Raw genomic sequence first — 23,108 nt, 5'->3', positions numbered from 1 at the left:
ATCATAACAGACTGGGCCATCTGGCCAATCAGAGCAGAGTAGGAAAGGAGGGATTTAGAGAGACTTAATCATCCGACGAGTCAATCATTGAAAAATGTGGTGATGTGCAATTTTATATTATGAGAAAAAGTGTATTTGACCTTTGATGCATGTCAACCTGTTGTAGGAGACCTCCAAAACAAAATTAGGAGCCTTTAAAATAGCATAATAGGAGCACTTTAAGAATAAATACCCAAATAGAGAATTCAAAAACATCATTGTGACAAACTGAAGATCTGAATAGAATAAGTGTCTGAATAAGTGGTTCCCTTTCGAACACTGGGTCTTGGATTAACGCTATGGGGAATGGCCTCAAAGTGTGACCAGTGTCTGAAGCACTTGTGAAAACACACCAAATATTATTGGCCGACGACAGTCCATGATGTCATAAGCGGAGCACCCATGAATAGAAGAGGGGGCCTGTGATACACGTCATCAACTTTTTTGTCTTCAGGAGTCGTTTGTAAATAGCGTGTGTGAAGGCAATCTAATGGATAATCCAGTCAAGCGTTTCAGGAAGTGTGTGCCTCCCTGTCCCAGGTTTTTGAGACCTGAGGACACACGACTTGTGCGTTTCGTGCTTGGGTGAGGAGCACATTTGTTCAGTACCCGAGGGTTCTGAATGCTTCCATTGTGACAAGTTGAGAAACGGGAAATCTTTTGTGGGCAGACCTGACGACCGATTCCTGTCTGGCCATAATCGCCCCTCCCACCATGAGCCTTCCGTTTCTTCCAGAACTCCACGCAGAGGTGAAGAAGTTGTGGAAGAAACCATATTCAGCCGTATTCATCCACTCCATAATACGAATTATGCAACTGTGGAGGGTTTGAACGAGCAAGGGTATATGAGGACGCCCCCCGTTGAAGAGACGCGAGTCATTCTCTTTAGAGGCCATTATAGACCTCCGGCAGGGCATATGTGGCAGCAGGTCAGGCCGGTGGAGTATTGCATATTATGGCCATTAAGCATGACTACAAGATGGATCTGCTGAGAGATCTGGATCAGGGGCAAGGATTGTCTCCTGATGAGGTCGCCGAACTGCGCCGCACCACATATTTGACTCAACTTATGCTCTGCCCTTTATGTTGAGCATATTCACTCATAGTAAGGCAGGCAATCCCTTAGCATGGTGGAGTGGGTATTTGCCCCCCATAGCGTCAATCCAAGACACAGGTTTGAGTTCCACTTCGAAAGGGAACGTCTCAGTATCCATGGTTCCCTGAGTAGCGGAACGAAACGCTACGTCTCGTTGCCATGCTTGGGCTTGCCTGCATGTCTCCTTCAGGTAAATAAAGTTGATGACATGTATCATAGGCGCCGTCTTATACTCACGGGCGCTCCGCTAATGATGTCATGGACTGTCATCAGCCAATAATATTTGGCGTTTTCACACGTGCTTCAGACACCAGTCATGCTGAGGGCCTTCCCCATAGTGTCAATTCAAGACACAGTGTCTCGTTCCCCTTTTCAGAAAGCCATGGCTACAGTCGTGACCTGAGACGGTTTAGAAGTCAATATATTATTAGTTTTCACTATGTTTTTAGGTATACAATGTTATATAAAACAGGCAAATGTTACATGAACGGACTCTGTAAAATCCTTCAGAATATAGATAATAAAAGTTTGGTTTATGTAAGTGCTACTGACGTGGAGATCAGTGCAGGAGAAAAAAAAAACGAATTTTGAGAAAACAGACTTTAAAGATACAAACTGAAATCTACAGATGCAAATAGATCAAGTGTAATTATGCAATCAATTGGTTTTTGTTCTAGAAAAGTTCTAGAAAAGAAATGGCCCAAAATCTAAAAAATTACCTGTGCCTGAAATAATGTGTGTGTATAATTGTAGTGTGATGAAAAAACATTAAGTTAACACATTGAACTGACAGCACTACTTTTGACTTGTAAAATACACACTTAGATTCCTTTTTTCACATGTCCACTCTGATATAAGACAGTGTTTCCGCCATCATCAACAAAAAGGTAAATTATGCCCCCTTACTTCTGTTTTGCACTGAAAGGGCGTCTGTCTGCTATTTCCAGCACAGAATGACCTTGTGTGACATGAGCAGTGGAAGACGACCTGTGAGGCTCTGTGTACGTGACGGTGTCTCTGTACACACATCAGTTCATATACGGTGCAATAAAACAGTTTTTGGTGGTGGTAGAAGTAGCTACCTGTTGTGCGAGCTGGTTTGAGCAGAAAGACACAGGCCACATGGCAGAGATTCACTCTGACAGGAGAGCTCAGCATGTGTGGACAGCAGGCCGAGCGGGGCGACGGGTGCAGGCTTTGATCTTCACTCGCATTGCCGTCTGTTCTGCGTTTTAGGGCTGCTGAGCGCGAGGCATTGGATACATCTTGAATGTCCTGTGCCCCTGCCACCTCTTAAAGACCAAGTATCTCTTTTCAAAGCTGAAGGGGCCCTCTGAAACCCCACTGCCACAACCTCACAAATAACATTACGGTGTGCACGGCATAAAAGTGCCACTGAATTGGAGGACTGAAATGGAAAGTGACACAGGGAATGTGCTTGTGTTAAGGGTCCAAGGTGAGCTGTATTATCTTGTAATATGTGTTTGATCATGCTGTGAAGAGCAACAGGTGGAGGACGTCTTCTCATGAGCACAACATGTCTACCATCCTTTAAGTGTGAGTTACATTTATGAATTATATGCAATGAACAATAAAATCAACACCAAGTATCTAAACCTTTTAGCGATAATCTAATTGCTTTTCAGTTCATTTTAAGAAATCAAATATTTTTCAATTTGTGTACATTTGACAGTACATGTCCTATTTTGTCTGTTTTTCACCCACAATGTCAATTGTTTTTCATGTAAAGTTGTCTTTAATAATATTAATCATAATCCTGAATAATATGCAATATGAGTTATGAATAAAAAGGAACTGGTTTGGTGAGTGGAGCCTTATTGAATACTAAGACAAAGTTTCACCTGTTGCATTTTTTTTGTACTGTATGTGACATTTCCAGTGAGATATATATATTTTTTTTTTATTCAATGCCACAAGAACAGTTACAGTCACATTTTTATCTAGCTGCTATATTAAAAGATACATTTCTGTTTTTATAACATTTCAACGATTTCTTGTTTCAGTTTGTTCTAAAAGGTTTATTCATAATTTAATTTCATGTATAACATGTAAAAACAAGGGATTGCAAAAAAATATTTCTTTATATATTAGTATATATATATATAAGTATATATAAAAGATATATACTATAAAAGGTATTTATGTTGCATTATTACTGTTGTAGCGATTTTTCTTATTCAATATACCTACAATATTGTTGTAAAAAGTCAATATTATACCAAACACTCCATTAAAGACAGATGCAATTATTGTCCTTAATGGAAATCGCATGAAGGACTAAATGAGTCCGTTCCAAAAAATTAAAGGAGGAGATGGTGAAAGAGAAAAAGGTGGTGAAAGAAACCAAACGTCAATGTGGCTCTGACCACGAACGCATATAAATCCACAGACACCATGTAGGACAAATTTCAGGACAACATTTAGGACAGCCACAGAATATGGATCTTAAAGGAAAACATTATTAACTTAAACCTTCCAAACACTGTCGACAAAACACCATCATTCTATAATCTGACATCAAACAAAGACAAATTTACCCCCTGTTTCTCCAGCTTCTATTTTCACCTCTGGGTTATTGTCAAGTGTGTAATTTATTTCTAGACTATAAATCTTTGCCAGGCCACAGTTAAGATTATAAGATATGTGGGGAGTAGAAAAGGCAGGGGGAAGACAAGGATAGAACTTGTGCTGTCTGTTAGAGCCTCAAAAACAAATATGATTCTACAAATAGAGCAGTGTTTTTGTCTAGAACTCCACAAGCACTAATGGAGACTAAACAAAAGAGTAAGAACAGTAGGCCTCCAGATAAAGATAAAACAACAGACTGTTGACAATACATTTCAACACGGCCAAAAAAATTATCAAACAATGTCTCTTTAACATGAGAGGCATTCATATGGTTCAGCATCCAACCAACACAGTGACTGGAAAGAGGAACAAAAAGAGATCTCAGTCCACTTCTAATGCAAGAATGCAAAAGAATTCAGCTGAGTTTGGTGACTTAGAACATTAACCACAGTTCCATACCCGTGTTGATGTATTTCCTATTGAAACAGGAAGCTTGGGCGGGACTTACAGAGGTGCTAACCAATAGGCTGGAGTTACGTTACAGTCGTGAACCATGATTTGAAACTCGCTACTCTGCAGCAGGTGGTGTTAAGACTGAGGGACATTTGTCAATATTACGTGTCAAAGTACCTACTCAAGAGACGCTCAAGAGAACTCATTTCGGACGCAGCCCTTGAGTTATATGTACTCCTTGTAATTGATTTGTCTTTCTGGCTAAGCTGACACAAAAACTAGGGATTATTTTTTTTCTCTCAAAAACATCAGAGTTCAAGGTAAGTGTATCTGAAGTTAGTTTGATTTTATACTCAAATGGCAAGAAAAGGCTGGATATGCGATCTCAACATGACAGCCACAATAATAGGGCAGCCCATTTTATGTAAAATAAAACAGTTTTTTAAATATACATGACTTGTTTCTTAGTGCCCAACTTTTATATGTACTAAGTAAAAGGGAATAGTCAGTGAATGAATGAATCAATCGACACTTAGAACTGCACGTCATATCTCAGTTTTATTGAGCATTACGATAGCAAGAGGTTAGTACAATCTGCTGTTGGAAACGTTCACAGACATTACATAATCAATGCAGGGTCAAGTAAAACTAAAATAAGCATATATATCATACATTTTTATAGTAATGCAAGAATGTTAAGTAAAGAAAAGTTCTCGAATGCAGAACTTGAAATAATAGCCCTGCCAAAAAACCCTCATCAATGTAATAACCGTCAACACATTTGATTCAGTGTAATTTATAAATACATTTTAGAGATCCTCTTTTTTTTTGCCATTATAAAATACAGACCTAAAATATACTTTGCATTTTCAAAGATGGACTAACAGTCTTTTTTTTTTAGCGGGGGTCTCATCTCCTGAGCACTACACATGGCATTAGAAAACACACAAAGCTGTTGACATGTTAATACAGCTTAAACACAGAAGTGCACTATGCAGCTTTCAAATAAGGTCAAGTGAACTCAAAGTACGCAAAAGAAATGCATACTTGCAAAACATGCGCCATGTTCTTAGTACACACGAGCAGTGCAGTTAGTCAAAGTAGTGCACTTATTTAGTAAGACGCTGAGCAAAAGTGCGTGTGCATCTAGTCTCATCAGAAGATCTTTCTATGATCCTACTGCCATCAACTTTGTGGTGAAAGTGTAACAACCACGATTGAACACATTTTCAACAGTGCATATCATTAGATTTGAGAATAGTCCCACTCTTTAAATGAATAGTTCACTTGAAAATAGATTTCTCCCATTTACTCGCCTTCATGTCATTCCGATCGAAAGTTGGATTTCAGAAGAATAGACAGGTCGCTCTTTTCTATGCAATTATCACGTGACTCGTGCATGAGTTCAGTAAGAGTTCTAAAGACTCAAGTCAAATGGACCATTTTTATAATACTTTGAAACTTTTTCAATATTTTAAAGCTTACTAAATGAAAACAATGACAAGGACACTCTTGTGTTCTGCAGAAGAAAGTAAGCTGTACAGGTCTGGAATGACATGAGAGTGAGTAAACGACAAATTTTATTCTGAGCTGCTATACCTAGCTTTAAAAAAGTCAAATGAAAAGGCAATTCTTGCAAATTTCAAAAAGGATTTTATCCTGTATTCCACGCTGCGTACGCATTTGCGACTCAACCAGACTCACATCAAGCACACGTGTCAAATATCTCAACTCAGACCAGAAACGTTCAGACCTATAATATGAATTACTAAACTTTTGCACAAAACAAGCATCTTATCTATATATAAAACATAATAGTAAAAGTAATATTAAACATCAAGTAAGCCGTTTACATTAATGGCCACCCTGTTTCAACAACCCTTAGCTTATTTACAATGAAAAGGACGGTGCATATTGTTTAAGAGAGGAATAGAAATGGAGCATCAAGTCTTGTCCAGCACATACTAGAAGCTGAGTTTCTTGGAAGCCCACTAAAACCAGAGCAGTGCACTAGTCCTGAAGTGCACTTGGCATGTCCTTTTCTTAGCAGACGCCTTAGGCAAATTACCCTGCTAACCCTGTCCCCGTCCCCCCCTCTCAAGTGACAGTAAAACAGATGACACTGTCTATGCTATGCCCATGAATGGAACGCAAAAGTAGCATGGTATGTTTTAGAAAAGGAAATTGTGAATAAATGAATAAATGTTTTTATATCTGTGCAATAAAGAAAAGATGGAAGAAAAGACATATTGCAACCTTTTTGTCCCTTTATAATTGTGTCCTACGATGACACAACATCAAGCTCTTTGCTATAAAGATCCCGCTGACATATTGCTGCAGAAATAGAGGATGATTTCACACCGCTTCAGTCACTCGCGGTCCCGAGTCGACAGACTCCACCTTCGATTGCCAGAGACTGTCCGGCCACCGCCCCAGGAGGAAGTCTGGATATGTGAGTCTGGCAAACAGAGAGAGAGAGAAAGAGAGAGTGTTTACAGAGTCAAGTGTGAGTGTGGCGGAGAAGCACACAGCTGTTGAATAGTGGGAGTGAGGTGTCCTCATTGCAATCAAAGGCACGCTCTCTGTCGGGCAACGATAAGCGGCCCTCTGGGAGCCAGAACCATGTGTGAAGGTATCATCCCAGGGTGCCCCGGGCCACCTGTTGGAAGCACTGGTTCATGACGGGACAACACGCATAGAGTGACAAGTCAGTGGAAAACTGTGACCCCTTTCAGCACATCCATGTGTGTCAGTTATGCTATGATAGTGATCCATATCTCACTCACACAGTCTATGTGACCTCCAGCACAAGCTCAGGCAGATTACTAGCAAGCTAGAAGACAATACCTCAAAACTAACTAAAATAACTAAAACTAAACAATAGGACATCACATACAAACACAAGCAGACATCAACTCTGAGAAAAGATAATAGTAATAATAAATCCATCAAAAAAATAAAGTAAATAATGAAATTACAAAATAAATGTAAATATAAAGTATGACATCATTAAAATACAGGGCCCTATGATTTCCTTAACGCAGAAAAAACTGATGGAATGACAGAATCCAGTAATAAAAATTGGATTTACTGTAAAACACAGGGTGTCTCAAATTTAGCCCATACGGGATGAATAAATAGAGAAAAGTTAAAATGGGAAAATAAAATGGAAATGAAAAACAATTTTGAAATAAATAAAAACAGGGACACTAAAATATAAATAAATATAAATACAATAAATGACAGAAATGGTACTGAACCCATGCCTCTACATAAAAGAAGACTGTTGATTTATTGTAAAAAAAAAAGAAAAGAAAAAAAGATTTAACTTGTTTCCAACAATCTAGTGTAAATTGGAGTCCACACAACAACCCCAACTGAAACACTGTTTTACAAAAGGCGTAGCTTGTCGGAGCAATAATGCCACAGAACTTTGGGTGATGCGAATTTGAGTCCCAGCTCGTGATTCCCCTATAACTTCCTGTCTATCCTCAACGGTCCTATCAAATAAAGTTAAAAAAGCCCCAAAATATCTTTAAAAAAGCTTAGCTTGAAATCTAGATGAGTAACAGGCATAGAACACTAACTTTCTAATATGTTTCTGCTAATCGCTAACGCACCCATGTAACAAACACATTCAGACATTACTGCAAAGGATTAGGGGAATCATAACACAACTTTTCACATTTTTCTTGCTACCCCATGGAACGTTATTCCAATGTTGTTTCCATATAGAGATAAAGCCTTCCTTTATACATGCCCATTACATTCATTTGTGCAATAACATGGCCCAAATATTCTGACCATTAGATGCAAGATTTTTTTTGTGAGATGCTAGGGGTGGTTGCAACAGGGAGATGCCTATGTCTTCAGAGTGGTTTTTAGCACTATGCTATATGGTTACCAGTGTGTTCTGGGTGGTTTCTTATTGGCCCAAGTCTCCATGATATTGTGGTCCTCAACTAAATGGCTCAGGTCCCCCTTTCTATAGAAGTCTATGTGATTTTTCCCATGTTTTATCATTCAAAAATAATTCACTGTAACTTAGAAAAGTAATAGCACACATCTTCTCAAAAGCCTGTAGCACAATCGTCTAGAGTGAGATACATTTAACAATCAACTAATTATGTGAATCTTTTTTTTTCTTAGAAAAAGCTTCAACACATTGTGGAAGCTTGTTTCCACCACAGAATAAAACAATTTAAAAGATAATTGCAACTTTTTGTCTTCCAATTCTGACTTTTTTCTCACAGTTGTGAGTTTATAACTCGCAATTCTGACTTTGAAATGTAATTCCCCTCCAATCTTCAAGTGTAAATTGGACTTATTCTTCTTATAAATGACAACAGTGTTTTTTAAGTTGAACACATTTCAATCTACTTGATGGTGTTTTATCTGGAATGGTTCACATGTGGTTGGGATTACCACTGCTGGAAATAATCATGAAGTCTTAACGCAACCTGAAGATTAGACTTAATTCTGTGCGGCAAACCAGAGATTCACTGACTGAGATAGACATCTAGACTCAAGCCAAACATTTAAGCAGTTGGATATAATCAGAAAACTGCTTTGTTTGAGAGACCAAAAGTATGCCATTAAAATTCTTTTTTAATTGCCATGTAAAAAAAGTGTGTATGATGTGTTAAAGAGCTGAAAACCAGAATGTTTAAACCAGAAGTGGGCCTGCAGCATAAAAACAGATATATGACAATAGCCATGCTTCAGCTGTGGTTTCCACATATTTTGTTCTCAGCCACAATGTGCCATCGCTTGTTTTGAGGGGCTAAATGGAAAAATGGAAGAGTGAGCAGTGTAACCAATTAATCAGCAACCAAGGATGCATTTCCCGAAAGCATTGTTAGCCAACTATGGTCGCAAGTTCCGACGTTAACAACAGTTTCACCGATTTGCCGTTTCCCGAAACCATAGTTCTGACAAACATTCACAAACAGCATTGCAAACTTGCATGGTTGAAACAGTTTATTGTTCAATGACATGTGGACTTAAATAGATCATGCTCTTGGGCACAACAAGCAAGCTAACATTCAGTAAATTCTATATATTTCATTCTATTTAAATATTGTGGCGGAAGAAGCAACGACATACACAGTGGTTGTCTAGGCCGCGTTTCCACCGCAGGAACTTTCCCCAGGAACTAGGGACTTTGGGGTGGTACTCTGTGTGTTTCCCCCTCCGAAAGTCCCTGCTTGCGAGGTAGTGCTTTTTCAAAGTTAAGGAACTTTGAGGGGTGGGACTTGGGCGCTGAACATGCTGATTGGTTGAGTCTATGCCGCATTTTGATTGGTTGACTCCACGCAGCATTTTATTTCAACCACCATTTTTTTTTTTCATCTGTTGCGGTGCGTGTAGTAACTGTTGTTTAATTTTCGAATCAACAATGGAGTTTAAAAAATTTGGCAGATGGCCCGACGACAAGGTTCAGGCTTTATGGGGGGAAAAAAGTTCCAGGGACAAATTGTTCCGGGTAATTTCGGAGGAAACGCTGCTTAATAAATCACTGTATCCAAATAAAGTGTAACTTGAATGAATGAACCCACGAATAAAGCAAAATGACATGTAACAAAAACAGTAAAATAGTCATTAAGTACTGCCACCATATGTTAAAGCAGAATTTCGGAGATCTCAAATAGATTAATTAGCAGAAAAGTATTAATCCACCTGCACGTGACGTCAATTACGACAGTCCTATATTGCTGGACCAATGTAGTTCAAATGACAGAGGTGCAAAAGAGTTACTACGGCTTTGGAAAACAATCATGACTAGTTGGTAAGTTTCCTTAACGATGCATCGTACTATGATAGTTAATCAGCAAATTACATCGCTGTACAGGAAACTCATCCCAGAGCAAGGAGGAGAGGACATGAGAAAACTAGCTCTCCTCCAACCGCAATGATGCGTGTGGATTTGGGAATTGAGCTGGAAGGTCTGAAATCTTGCCAAAAAACAACAAAAAAACATGCAATCCACATTCCAGGCTATCTATCGGACAACATGTTTGTCAGTGCACCAAACACAGAGGCTCATCCATATCCTATGTACAGTTTCATGACCACAAATATCCAGTATACATAGTTATAATTTTATGCTGTGCAAAGTTTACAGTATGCAATTCTTTGAAATGTATGGATTAAAAAAAAAATTAAATATGGCCTAACATTGCATCTGTGCTAACATATGTACAAAGTGAACAGGTTGAGAAGTTCTGGAGGTAAAGATGCTTGCTAAATGTAAGAGATTCATCAATGCCAGGCATGAAAGCCAAAGGGCTTGAAGCAACAGAGAGGGTTCGCTTCCAGCCAATCTGCACTGACAATAGACCGGATAAAGAGTACACTGGCTTCTGCAAGAACTGACTAGAGCCCCTGTTCAGAGCACAAACCCAACAAAGGACTATTCTAAAATGGGTCAATGCACACTTCCAGACACGCTCTGAGCTACTAGCGTGAATAGAAACGGTTAAAACGGCACACACTCCCAGAGCTCTGGACTGTGTTCTATCTCGCTGAGCTGCCAATCAGCTCTGGGCTTTCATCTCATCAAACACACACACATACACAGCAGCACAATGCATGAAGGAATGGGAGGAATGTTTCTGGAATGGTACAGGAATGAATTGGTGTCTTTCTGCTGCAGTCGTAGGAGGAAAGACCCGTCACAATTCAGTAGGATTGTTCATTTTGAACAGCTTCATTTTATGAGTACCTGCTGCCATTGTGCGTGTTGCCATGCTTTTATCACTTTTCAGGCATTAGGACATGACTGTTAAAGCTAAACCCATAGGAGTTTTGTTAATACTTTATTAATAATTTTGAATAACACTAACAAACCTTAATTGTGAGGACTGCAAAGACAAGCATCTCTATTTCTATTGCTCACACTTGAACAAACCCTGCAGGTGCGGTCACAAAAAAAGGTCAATTTTCAACTGTCAATAGTGTAACGATGTATGAAGCCACTTTCAAACCAAGCATCTTTCTGTTAAGTCAAATCTGTGAATTTACTTGAACACGATGCGCCTGGGTGGTCAAATCTTTCGCTCAATCACACGGTTCCAAACTGACTTACGATTCACCCGTGGAAATGTGGATTTCACTCACGAAAATTCATAGAATAAAAAGTGAAAGTGACCGCACCTTAAGTAATATATTTTGGCATGTAACTCAACCCACACCACTGGTGTAACAGGCATGCATGATGCCTGGAATTGCATGGCTTATTTAAGAAAGGTGTGCTATTACTATTATAACAGATTAAATTTTTTTTTGCCATGCTAATGACTAAATTGAAGCAGGGACCCAAGCCATATCTAGGGACCAGAAAATCATAGAGACTAACCACCCAGAATGCCCTAGCAACTGCGGAGACAGTGAAGAGCCCCTGATGAGGGTGTTCTGATGCAGGAACTTCTTACCCTGGGTTTACTGTCCTGGGCAGACATGTATCCCACACACATGCTCTCTGTAGTATGGCTCCACAGAAACTCCACTGTGAATAAAAGAGAGACACAATAACTGTGAGATATAGCTACTAAAAAGTCCTTAGAAGATTACACATTCTATAAACCTGGAAGAGAATTAGCATCTTGAGGAGTTTCAAATGGATTTTTAGAATAGCTTTATTTTATTAATGAATGAAATATTAGAACAGAATAAAATCTCAAATAATATTGTGAACCACAATGCATATTTTATAGAGTCAAGTCAAGTCAAGTCAAGTCAAGTTTATTTGTATAGCGCTTTTCACAATACAGATTGTATCAAAGCAGCTTCACAGTATTAAATTTAAATAATACAACAAAGTTTGTTTCAAGAGGAATTTATTGATTGATAAAATTAAATTAAGTATCCCCAAAATATCCCCAACTGAACAAGCCAAAGGCAACAGTGGCAAGGAACCGAAAAACTCCATCAAGTGACCTAATGGTGTCCTAAAACTCCATCAGGTGACCTAATGGAGAAAAAAAACCTTGGGAGAACCCAAGGCTCAGTCGGGGGCCAGTTCTCCTCTGGCATTTATGAGCTAGAGGCCGGATTGTAGTTTGAACTGTGGGATTATATGAATGCCTGGCTGAAGAGATGCGACTTTAATCTAGTTTTAAACTGGGAGAGCGAGTCTGAGCAACGAACAGTATCAGGAAGACTATTCCAGAGTTTTGGAGCCAAATGTGAAAATGCTCTCCCTCCTTTGGTGGTTCTGAATATCCTAGGTATGACCAAAAGCCTTGAATTTAGTGATCTTAAAGAGCGCGATGGATTATAGGGCGATAGAAGATCCGTTAAATAGACTGGAGCTAAGCCGTTTAGGGCTTTATAAGTCAGTAGCAATACCTTGTAATTAATACAGAACTTTATAGGTAACCAATGCAGTGATGATAAAATCGGTGTTATATGATCATATTTTCTTGATCTCGTAAGAACTCTAGCGGCGGCATTTTGGACTAACTGTAGCTTGTTTATTGAGGATGCAGGACAACCAGCTAATAAGGCATTACAGTAATCCAGTCTCGAGGTCATGAATGCATGAACTAACTTTTCTGCATCAGAAACTGATAGCATATTACGTAGCTTAGCAATGTTTCTAAGGTGGAAAAAGGCTGTTTTTGTAACATATGAAATATGATTTTCAAAAGACAGGTTGCAATCGAGTATAACACCCAGGTCTTTTACTGTAGCGGATAAAGTAACAGGACATCCTATGATGTTAAAGTTGTATTGTGCGAGGTTTTGTGGGCGGTTTTTTGAACCGATAAGTATTACCTCTGTCTTGTCTGGATTTAATAAAAGAAAATTACGCGTCATCCAATCTTTTATATCTTTAACACACTCTGTCAATTTGGAAAATTTAGCGTTTTCATCCGGCCTTGATGAAATATATATTTGAGTGTCATCAGCATAACAATGGAAACTAATTCCATGTTTCCTTATAATATTTCCAAGTGGCATCATATATATTGAAAATAACAGAGGGCCTAACACAGATCCCTGCGGCAATCCATAGTTTACTGGAGTTTTCTCCATTTAAATAGACAAAATGGTAGCGGTCAGATAGGTATGATTTGAACCAGCTTAGTGCTTGTCCTTGAACACCAGTATAATTTTGTAGTCGATCTAAGAGTATTGTGTGATCTATAGTATCGAACGCAGCACTAAGATCAAGTAAAACTAGTATTGAGATACAGCCTTGGTCAGAAGCTAAAAGTAAATCATTTGTGATTTTAACGAGCGCAGTTTCAGTGCTATGATGCGGTCTGAATCCAGACTGAAACTTTTCATAGATATCATTTTGTTGCAAGAAAGAGCCCAGTTGAGCGGACACCACTTTTTCTAATATTTTAGACATAAATGGAAGATTTGAAATGGGTCTATAATTTGCTAGATTATAATGATCTAATTGTGGTTTCTTAATGAGAGGTTTTATAACTGCCAGTTTAAATGTTCTTGGAACATGACCTAGAGATAAAGACGAGTTAATAATATTGAGGAGAGGCTCTTCCACTACAGGTAACACTTCTTTCAGTAGTTTAGTTGGTATAGGATCTAATAAACATGTTGTTGTTTTAGATGAAGTGATAAGTTTATTTAACTCTTTTTGTTCTATAGTTGTAAAGCACTGTAATTGTTCTTGCGGGGTGATAATTGAAGCTGAATTATAAGGCGCGATTGAAGATTGAACGTTTACAATTGTGGTTCTGATGCTTTCTATTTTCTCAGTGAAGAAGTTCATGAAATCATTACTACTGAACTATAACGGGATATTTTGTTCAGGTGACGTCTGTTTATTTGTTAGTTTAGCCACGGTGTTAAATAAAAACCTTGGATTATTTTGGTTGTTTTCTATTAGTTTGCGGAGGTGCTCAGCCCTGGCCGCTTTTAGGGCCTTTTTATAACGTGACATACTGTCTTTCCACGCGATTCTAAAGACCTCTAAATTAGTTTGTTTCCATTTACGCTCTAAAATACGGGTTTCTCTCTTTAAAACATGCGTAGTATTGTTATACCATGGTGCTTTATTTTTCTCTCTGACCTTTTTTAATTTAATAGGTGCAACCACATCCAATGTTCTAGAGAGAATGGTGCTCATAGTGCTAGTTAGTTCTTCTAGTTCATCTGTTTGTTTGGGTTCAGGCAGCAGCTGAGACAAATTAGATAAGCAATTTGAGAAATTATCTATGGTGGATGGAAGGATTGTTCTGCCTGGTCGATAACGCGGCGCTGCATGACATATTACAGCAGTACGTAATATGCAAGTTACCATGTAGTGATCAGTGACTTCATCACTTTGTGGAATGATATCTATATCGGTTGGATCGGTTCCATGTGATATAATTAAATCGAGTGTATGATTAAGACGATGTGTTGGTCCGATGACGTTTTGCTTGACCCCAAATGAATTTAATAAATCTGTAAACGCAGCTCCTAACGCATCATTTGGATTATCTACGTGTATGTTAAAATCTCCAACAATTAATGCTTTATCGACATTGACTAATAGGTCTGAGAGAAAATCTGCAAACTCTTTTAGGAAATCAGCGTAAGGCCCTGGCGGTCTATATACGGTAGCCAAGGCTAGAGATAATAGTGATGTTTTTCTAACATCTAAGAGCGTAACATTTAGTACAAGTACTTCAAATGAAATAAACTTATAACCCGTTTTCTGAGTAACATTTAGAATATCTCTATAAATGGTTGCAACACCTCCGCCACGACCAATCAGACGGGGCTCATGCTTATAACAGTATCCAGGAGGAGTAGACTCATTAATACCGAAATAATCATTTGGTTTAAGCCAGGTTTCAGTAAGGCAAAGTACATCGAAGCTATTATCTGTGACTATTTCATTTACAATAACTGCCTTAGGTGTGAGTGATCTAATGTTTAGAAGACCTAGCTTTAGAAATAGTTTTTGTTTACTAATAGCAACATTTTCTGTTTTAATAACAATTAGATTTTTCCTAGATCCTGCATTAGATTTATTATTTGATCTCACTAAACGAGGAATAGACACGGTTTCTATGCAATGTTCTACACTAGTATTTATATCAGTTGAATTGGTGCAGCAGAGACTATGATTTGGACTTTTGGTTACTAGTCAAAGGGTATTTAACATTTTGGAGATGTTATCTGACAGAAGAGCCGCTCCGAATCTGCTTGGGTGTAAGCCATCAGCACGGAAAAGCCTAGGACGCTCCCAAAACAGATTCCAATTATTTACAAAGAGCAGTTTCTGCTCATTGCACCATGACATTAACCATTCATTTAGCGCAAATAATCTGCTGAACTTTTCATGCCCTAGTCGGTACGTGGGAAGCGGTCCTGACACAATGATCGTTGTTTCAGGCGATGTGCTGCGTACCGTATCGAATAGATTCCTGAAGTCTTTCTTCAGAATCTCCGTCTGGCGCAGCCTGATGTCGTTCACTCCCGCGTGCAGGACCACAGTTCCGACGCGCTCGTCACCGTTCAGGATCTCGGGAACGTGAGCAGCGATTTCAGAAACACGAGCACCAGGAAAGCAGTGACTTTGCACCTTACTTTTACCTAACGTAGCGTGTACGTGCCGAACGATGGAATCGCCGATGATCACAGCATCGTGTTCTGTTTCGCGTAGAGGGGAGAAGCGGTTTTGTGTGGATAACTCGAAAACCGGGAGGGTCGGAGAAAGTCTTGGTCTAAACCTGACTCGCGTCTTCCGCTGCGGAACCACCCAGGCTTCGTGGTGGCGTGTTGGAGCCGGAGTGAACGAGACCATGGCTGATTGCGACCGATGCTGAGGAACGCACGGAGTAGACGCGGTCGGAGTCAGCGGGTTAGTAACGTTAAACACTGATTTGTGTGCATCGGCACGTGATGTTTCAAGAGCCAAACACCGGTCTCTCAGCTCGGCCTGTCTCAATAAAAGGTTGTGGATCTGTTTCTCAACAGCTTCCAGCTCAGACTGCAGTGCGTGCAGCTCAAATGTGTCCTCACCTGCACCAAACGGTAGACTGCTTACATCTGATATATTCGCCATTTTAACAGATGGACAGTGAGTTAGCAACGAAACTACCAGTGATGCTATCAATATTAATACTAATTTATATTATAAGTTTGTTTGTTTGTAAGTGAGTGTGGAGAAGACGCGTTCAGCCGTGATCCACGGACGTAACCTTTAAGAGTATGCAGCGTTGGATCACTAATAGGCTTGAGACGCGTCTGCTCAACAGTCCGCGTTGTAACTATGAGGTTTGAGCAGTAGTGCTTCTCAGTGAGGAAAAGTAGAAAATCTTCGTTGTAAGCGAGTTTAAAGAGAAAAATCAAAAAATTATAAATCAAATCGATAGAGCTCCAAAAACAACAACGCATTCAGACGCGACGCATGATAATAACAGGACAAGACATTACTCACCGCGTTTGTTGAGTGATTCTTACTCACCTGAGCTTTTATGAACTCAAAGGCACGAGCGCGCGAGAGAAAATAAATAAATAAAAATAGCTGAGCGCACGGGTGGCGCTAACAGGCTAGCGAATTACCAGCGTGTTGTGTTAGTAGTAACGGAAGCCAGCGATCCGTTACCAGGTGGTTAAAAAAAAAAAAAAACACTCCAATGCATCGCAATTATCTCTTCAAATTCTGAGTTAGCATTCGCGATAGAATTGTGCGTGATCTAGAAACAACCGTATTCTGCTTGCTTTGAATTCACACACACACACACACACACACACACACACACACACACACACACACACACGAATCTTCAAATAACGATTGTGGCTGTGGGGTGAATCAGTGTTAGTTGTTAAATGCACTTGCATCTTAAAATGCTTTTATGATACAAAATTAATGTCATTAAAGTCTGTTTTTATTACACAGACAAGACAAAACATCTATATTGTCAAAATAGATCTGTGCATTAGTGTGATCTATGATGTCATCAATAATAATCAAACAGCAGTAAAGTTGAGAAAGCGTAAAATCACTCACTATTCTTGCCTGGAAAACATTCAGATACTTAGAGCACTCTTTGTTTGTGTTTCTTTGTTCCTCTTTATTATTTGCTATTTAATTGTATTGTTTTGAAACCATTAAATTAGTTAAATGCCAACCCATTAGTTAAATTCTTAACATAAAATTGTTTTAAATTTGTAATTATTTTTAAAAGTACTTAAATGAATTGATACATTAATTCTAAGATAAATATACTAATTATAAGATTTAAAGTCAGTAAACTATTCAATAAAAAAAAATAAAAAAACGGATCGGATCGTGTGGTGCCTAAAGATTCCCACCCCTAATATTTTACTCATAAATGGAAAACCGCTATTCTAAAAACCCATTAGAACTTCCAAAATGAACCCATGGCGAATTAGCCTTCTGAGTTCGCCTTAAATTGAAGTCAAGATTGAACGGTTAATTTGATTAATGAACACAACAACAGACAAAGATATTGAAAAGGTGAGTTTCATATCAGTCTCAAATGTGTTGTTCCATTGAGTGTTGTCAGCCCTAATCATAACAATGCCTCTATTCTCCCGACCACACTCTGAGACCTGTTTATTCTGCTATTTATGAATGCAGGGAGCTGCCATGTTTATCCCTGAATGTTTAAACAAAGACGCCTGGAAAAATTGTCAGCATCTTTAGACAAGAATGTGAGGGAGGCATCAGAAAGGAAGAATGGGGGGTGAGGGGGGCAAAATAACAAATTACTTTAAGGGAATCTTCAGTGACCCAGATGTTCTTCAAAAATCCTCTATAACGGCATCTTTTTATGTAACACTTTCAGCAATGATGCATTCAATTGTTCAAAAGTGATACTAGATACATTTATGATGTTACAAAAGATCTCTATTTAAAAATTTTTTTTTTTTAAATGCTGTTCATCAAAGAATCCTGAAAAAAAAAAAGATTACGGTTTCCACAAAAATATTAAACAGCACAACCGTTTTGAACATTGATAATAAGAAATGTTTCTTGATCACCAACTCTGCATATTAAAATGATTTCAGAAGGATCGTGTGTCAGTGAAGACTGGAGAAATGATGCTGAAAATTCAGGTTTGAAATCAAAGGAAAAAGTTAAAATAATAATAATAATTTCTCGATATTGCTGGGTTTTTTTGTATGCAGCCTTGATGAGCATAAGAAACTCATAAGAAATAAGAAAATAAAAACTTTACATAGTTAAGGTAGTCAATTAAATTCGCTTTATAACAAGGCACCGCAAATCCGGTCCTGGAGTGCCACGGCCCTTCAGAGTTTAGCTCAAACCCTGATCAAACGCACCTACCTGTGATTTTCTAGTGATCCTGATTTTCTAGAGTCCTTGGGCCCTTTTTTAACAATCTAAGCACATGGTCTAAAGCACACGGCGCAAGTGCACTTAGAGCGTGTCCAAATCCACTTTTACTTGTTTAACAACGGGAAAAATGGTCGGCGCGCCCGGCGCATGGTCTAAAAGGGTTGTCCCTATTGTCTTAATGAGTAATAGGTGTGTTTTGGGAGTAACGTGCAATAAACCAATCAGAGTCTCATGTCCCATTCCCTTTAAAAGACAGTTGGCTCACGCCATTGCGGATTCGCTATTTACATGACGGAATTTGCCAGCGGAAAAACTGAGCGCTTCTATAGCAAGGAAATGGATCAAAGTATACGCACGTTGTGGACCCGCCTATAGGCACACATTACTAATGCGCTCTTTAAATAACAAAAAAAATATTGTGCCATTGTGCCATTGACCCATAAAACCTGGTCTAAAGTCAGTCTATTTCAGTAGCCTCAAAATAGCAACATGCCAACAATGCGCCTAAACACCCCTCGTTTACAGACCAGCACGCCCAAGGGGCGCACAAATAGGAGCAAATGCATTTGCTATTTAAACATGACGTGAAAAAGATAAGTGCGTCGGGCTGAAACTAGCAAAAAACACTTGCCGCATTGCGCCGGGTGTATGATAGCTTGCTCAGGTGTGTTTGATCAGGGTTGGAGCTAAACTCTGCAGGGCAAGATTTGAGGAACCCTGCTTTTTAGTATTCTTTATTATTATTATTTTTAATGCACTAGTGATACAGTCTCGTGATCCCGGCATTCTGTTCCAATCCATTCCGTTTTGATGTTTTTGAATGCACAATCATCACAGTTTTGGACCTCAGGTGTAATGAATTTAAGCTGAAGCAGGACAGAGCACATACCCAGCAGAGCCTGGATGTCTTCAGAGCGTTGGGCTTCTCCACATGTGCAGCACCTCAGAACAATCACCCCACCCAGAACACAGTCCTCGCCAGCCAGGAACGGCGAACCTTAAACACAAACAAGCCAACTGCATTTCAACCGTGACCTTCTTTCCACTACAATCAGTCTATTTAGATGTAAAATCAAAATGAAAGCACGTTGGAGACATCTAAGAAAATCCAGCGATTCGGTCAATGATTTATTAGTTATGCTCTGTTCTGAGAAGTTAATGAAATGAGCGGAAAAGCCGTACATTTCCGTACTTTCCCCTGCCAACCTAAACGACTGAAAACAATTATTCTTTCCAAAGCTTTTGTTTTATTAACCAAATGAGAAAAATTGGGAGCAGAGCCACTTTTCGCTCTTTAATAGGTTAATGATGGAATGAGTTATTTCTGTAACCCCTCACGGAGCTCTGATAAAGGGACTCTGTTGAAAAAGCAGGCAAATACTCATACTTTTCCAAAGGGGAAAAAACTGAAAGAGTTTGCGCTGCAAAACGGGCTTCAAGCCCATTCAAATGATTACATCTCAAAACCAAAGGAGTGCTGGACACGGACTAGGTTTGAAGCACTCAAGCATAACATCAGTCCACAGGAGGGAAGAGTTTTAAATTTCACCTCAGATAGATGCTCCGTTTCATTAATGCCATATTGATTTTGCACATCATGTTGTGTTCAGCTTGTTTACACTGAACAGCTCTTTTATAACACCTCTTAATTAAAACCTGGACAGCCTTCACACAGAATATCTCTTAACACCACAATTCAAAAGACATATTAAAACAGATCTTAATCCAATATTCCATTAAAAAGGATTTTATTCTCCTCATTCTGTTTCATCTAGGCATGTTCAAAGTTTAAATCAAATTACACAGCTTTGAGAAACACTTATTGGTCTCTTATTGGTCAATCACAGCATTCTGCAGTTTCTATTTTAGTAGAAATAGTGGCACTCCAGAGCCTCTCTTCTCACATTAAATTAGATCAATATTTCATGTATACCTGTTTAATTATTTGGTAAACAATTGTAATCAAAGTGCTAACATGCAGTCATCTGATCACAAAATAAAGCCCTTAAAGTAAGGGTAGGCAATTTTCAGAGAGGCTAGCAATAGCAAGCTAGCTTTAAAAGCATGAGATCCCACCCTCCCTTCAGAGCTTCTCCAAATCCACGCCTGTCATTTTTGTTCTGTTTATTGTTAAAGGTGCAATGCGCAACATTTCATGTTAAAAATACCCGTTTTTCTAACCCATACATGCTTAAACAATTGCCTGATGGGCTGAATGAGCCCTTCTCTGATCACTGCGATTGCCTCTATAATCCTGTACAGTAAAATAAATAAGAGGGATTCGGGACGGAATGAGCATGCACACCTCTGGTTGCAGTTTCGCTTGTCGCCAGAGGGGGCATAGTTCTGCAAAAACTCAGAGACTTGCGCATTGCACCTTTAATGTTATTCAGGAAAGCATGCAGCACATTTCGGCGTCAGGATATTTGTTAACAGTTAATCGCTTTTTTACTTCTAAGCAAAGAACGAAAATAACTTTGCTGTGAGTATATCGCAGCATTGAATCACATTCAGACTCTTGTACATTACGTATGCGAGCTGCAGTACAGTTAATGGCCACCGGTGTCGCTAATAACAAGGGTTTCTGAATTATTCATATGGCCACCGGTGTCGCTAATAACAAGGGTTTCTGAATGATACATATAGTCCCTTTAACACAAGATAAAAGGTCATTTCCATGTTAATTAGAGACAATATGCATCAAATGACAAGGGTTCTATTTTTGGCTGACAGCTCAATGATTATCTCATGTGCTTGTGAGTTTTGCACAATATTTTAGTTTGATTTGAGTTTGGATATCATATATACCAACTTAAATATAGCCACGATAAATGTGACAATGGATAATTTGTCTCAGATCTTGAAAACAAATGAAAGGTATTAGTCACTAAATATTTTGAATAATGTTAAAATGGTTTAACTTTCATTAACTCGATTAAATACTTATCCATTTTGTTGCAAGTGTGAGACAGATGTGCAGTGCACTTGGAGAAAGAGCCTGACCACACACTCTTCTGATTGGCTGCGATTTGTGATTTATTTGGTCGCATCAGGAATCTTATCGCATCACGTTGTGTTTTGGGTATTTATGTTAATTTATGAGGGTCAATATAATGTTGATTAACCAAGCTTTGCAGGAACACATAAAACTCAATGAAATAAATAAATAATAATAATCAAGAAAATCTCACATTTGAAGATTTCCGTGCAACAAAACTATAAAGGTCACAGGCCAAAACCAGCAAATATTCCCACATGTACTTTGTGTTACATTCAATATAAAATCCAAGCAGTCACTCAATTTCACAAGCCCAGAATGGGAACCAAACGAGCAAAGCTTCTGAACATGAAAGAAGGCGACATCTTCAAAAGCACTGTCAACAGAGTATTTATGGCATCTGAAAATAACTGTGGCCACACAAATATGATTTAACCAAAAACTTGTGGAGCCCATTCAAAAGAATGTTATTGATCCACAAATCCAAACATACAGAAAAAAACGTTGCGGCTGCCGAATTTTTTTAGCGCTCATTTCCAGTCAAGCAAGTTGTTAATGATTTTGTTGTTCACTTTTAGCTCAGAGCTGTTCTTACTCACACATACTGTGGTGAAGTGATGCTAGCCTGCTGAAAGAGAGAGAAACATGAAAACAGGATAACAGGGAGGGAAAGATATTATCTGAGAGTCACTCACTGATGAATTTATTTTGCATAGCCTCCAGTAGGGCCTGGTGTGCGTTTTCAGTCTGCATGGAGGTAGAGCACTCTCTGGCCAACATGGTGCGAATCAGGTGCTCTCCAGAGCCTGCAACAGTACAGACAAGACCCACATTCAATAATTGATTATAAAAAATAAAAATAAAATAAGAAACCTAATAAGACATTATGTATATTGTACAACTGCGTGTAAATTTACAATTTCATGTTTGGAACTGTTAGTTCCAGTTCTGGTTGTCTGTGTTCATGGAGTTCATGTTATTTTCATACTGAATTGCAATTTGTCTGTGTATTTGCATATTGAATTTAGGGCTGCCCTAGCCTGGGAAAACCCAGACAACTTCCAGCAAATTTAGATTTGCTCTGCAAGTAGTCTGGCAAAGAGCTCATTCAAGCCCATTTCTAATCCGTCGAAATCGCGGCACCAATCAGAAACGTTGGGGCGGGCTTTACACAATGACGATCGCTCTGATTGGTTTTCGGTCTATCCAATTGCGCCCAGAGGCATTTGAGCGACGTCCGTTGGTGAAGCGCAGCAACTTTTAAAGGCATTATTATATTCAAATTGCAAACACATGAGGACAGTCTCCATGAAAGACCCACTGGCAGATGAACGTGCTACTACATTTCTCTCCGAAATGGTAGGAAATTAAATTAGATTTAATAGAGGATTTTAACTGTGACAAGATGATTGACAGGGCAGTTTACGTGACAGGATGCACGTGACAGATCCGTCTGATAAAGATGACGAAGTAGTATGTCCCAAAGCTTGTCTACTTTTTTGCTACACATTCAAAAGTAAATACCTTTTCTTCACAAAAAGAATACATACTTTTATGGCGTAGTGTAACTTAGGCGAATTGGGACGCAGCATATGGCTTTACACTATGATGATCGCTCTGATTGGTTTTAGGTC

General features: G+C 38.9%; 1 protein-coding gene across 2 annotated transcripts in view; it reads right to left on the bottom strand.

Moving 5' to 3' along the window:
• Positions 1-4,716: 4,716 nt before the first annotated feature.
• The window catches only part of tasp1 (taspase, threonine aspartase, 1), a 39,005-nt gene continuing 20,613 nt past the window's right edge, over positions 4,717-23,108 (bottom strand). For both annotated transcript variants that reach the window (XM_082154294.1, XM_082154295.1), the window contains 4 exons: positions 22,170-22,280; positions 19,366-19,473; positions 11,611-11,684; positions 4,717-6,635 (listed from right to left, as the gene is read on the bottom strand). In XM_082154294.1, coding sequence (XP_082010420.1) covers positions 6,543-6,635; positions 11,611-11,684; positions 19,366-19,473; positions 22,170-22,280 — 386 coding nt within the window. In that variant the 3' untranslated portion in view covers positions 4,717-6,542. The remainder of the gene's footprint in view (positions 6,636-11,610; positions 11,685-19,365; positions 19,474-22,169; positions 22,281-23,108) is intronic.

This window comes from Leuciscus leuciscus (assembly GCF_965113295.1).
Source record: "Leuciscus leuciscus genome assembly, chromosome: 22".
Lineage (NCBI taxonomy): Eukaryota > Metazoa > Chordata > Actinopteri > Cypriniformes > Leuciscidae > Leuciscus > Leuciscus leuciscus.
Note: the sequence above shows the minus strand (reverse complement) of the source record. Positions and strands in the feature narration are given on the sequence as shown.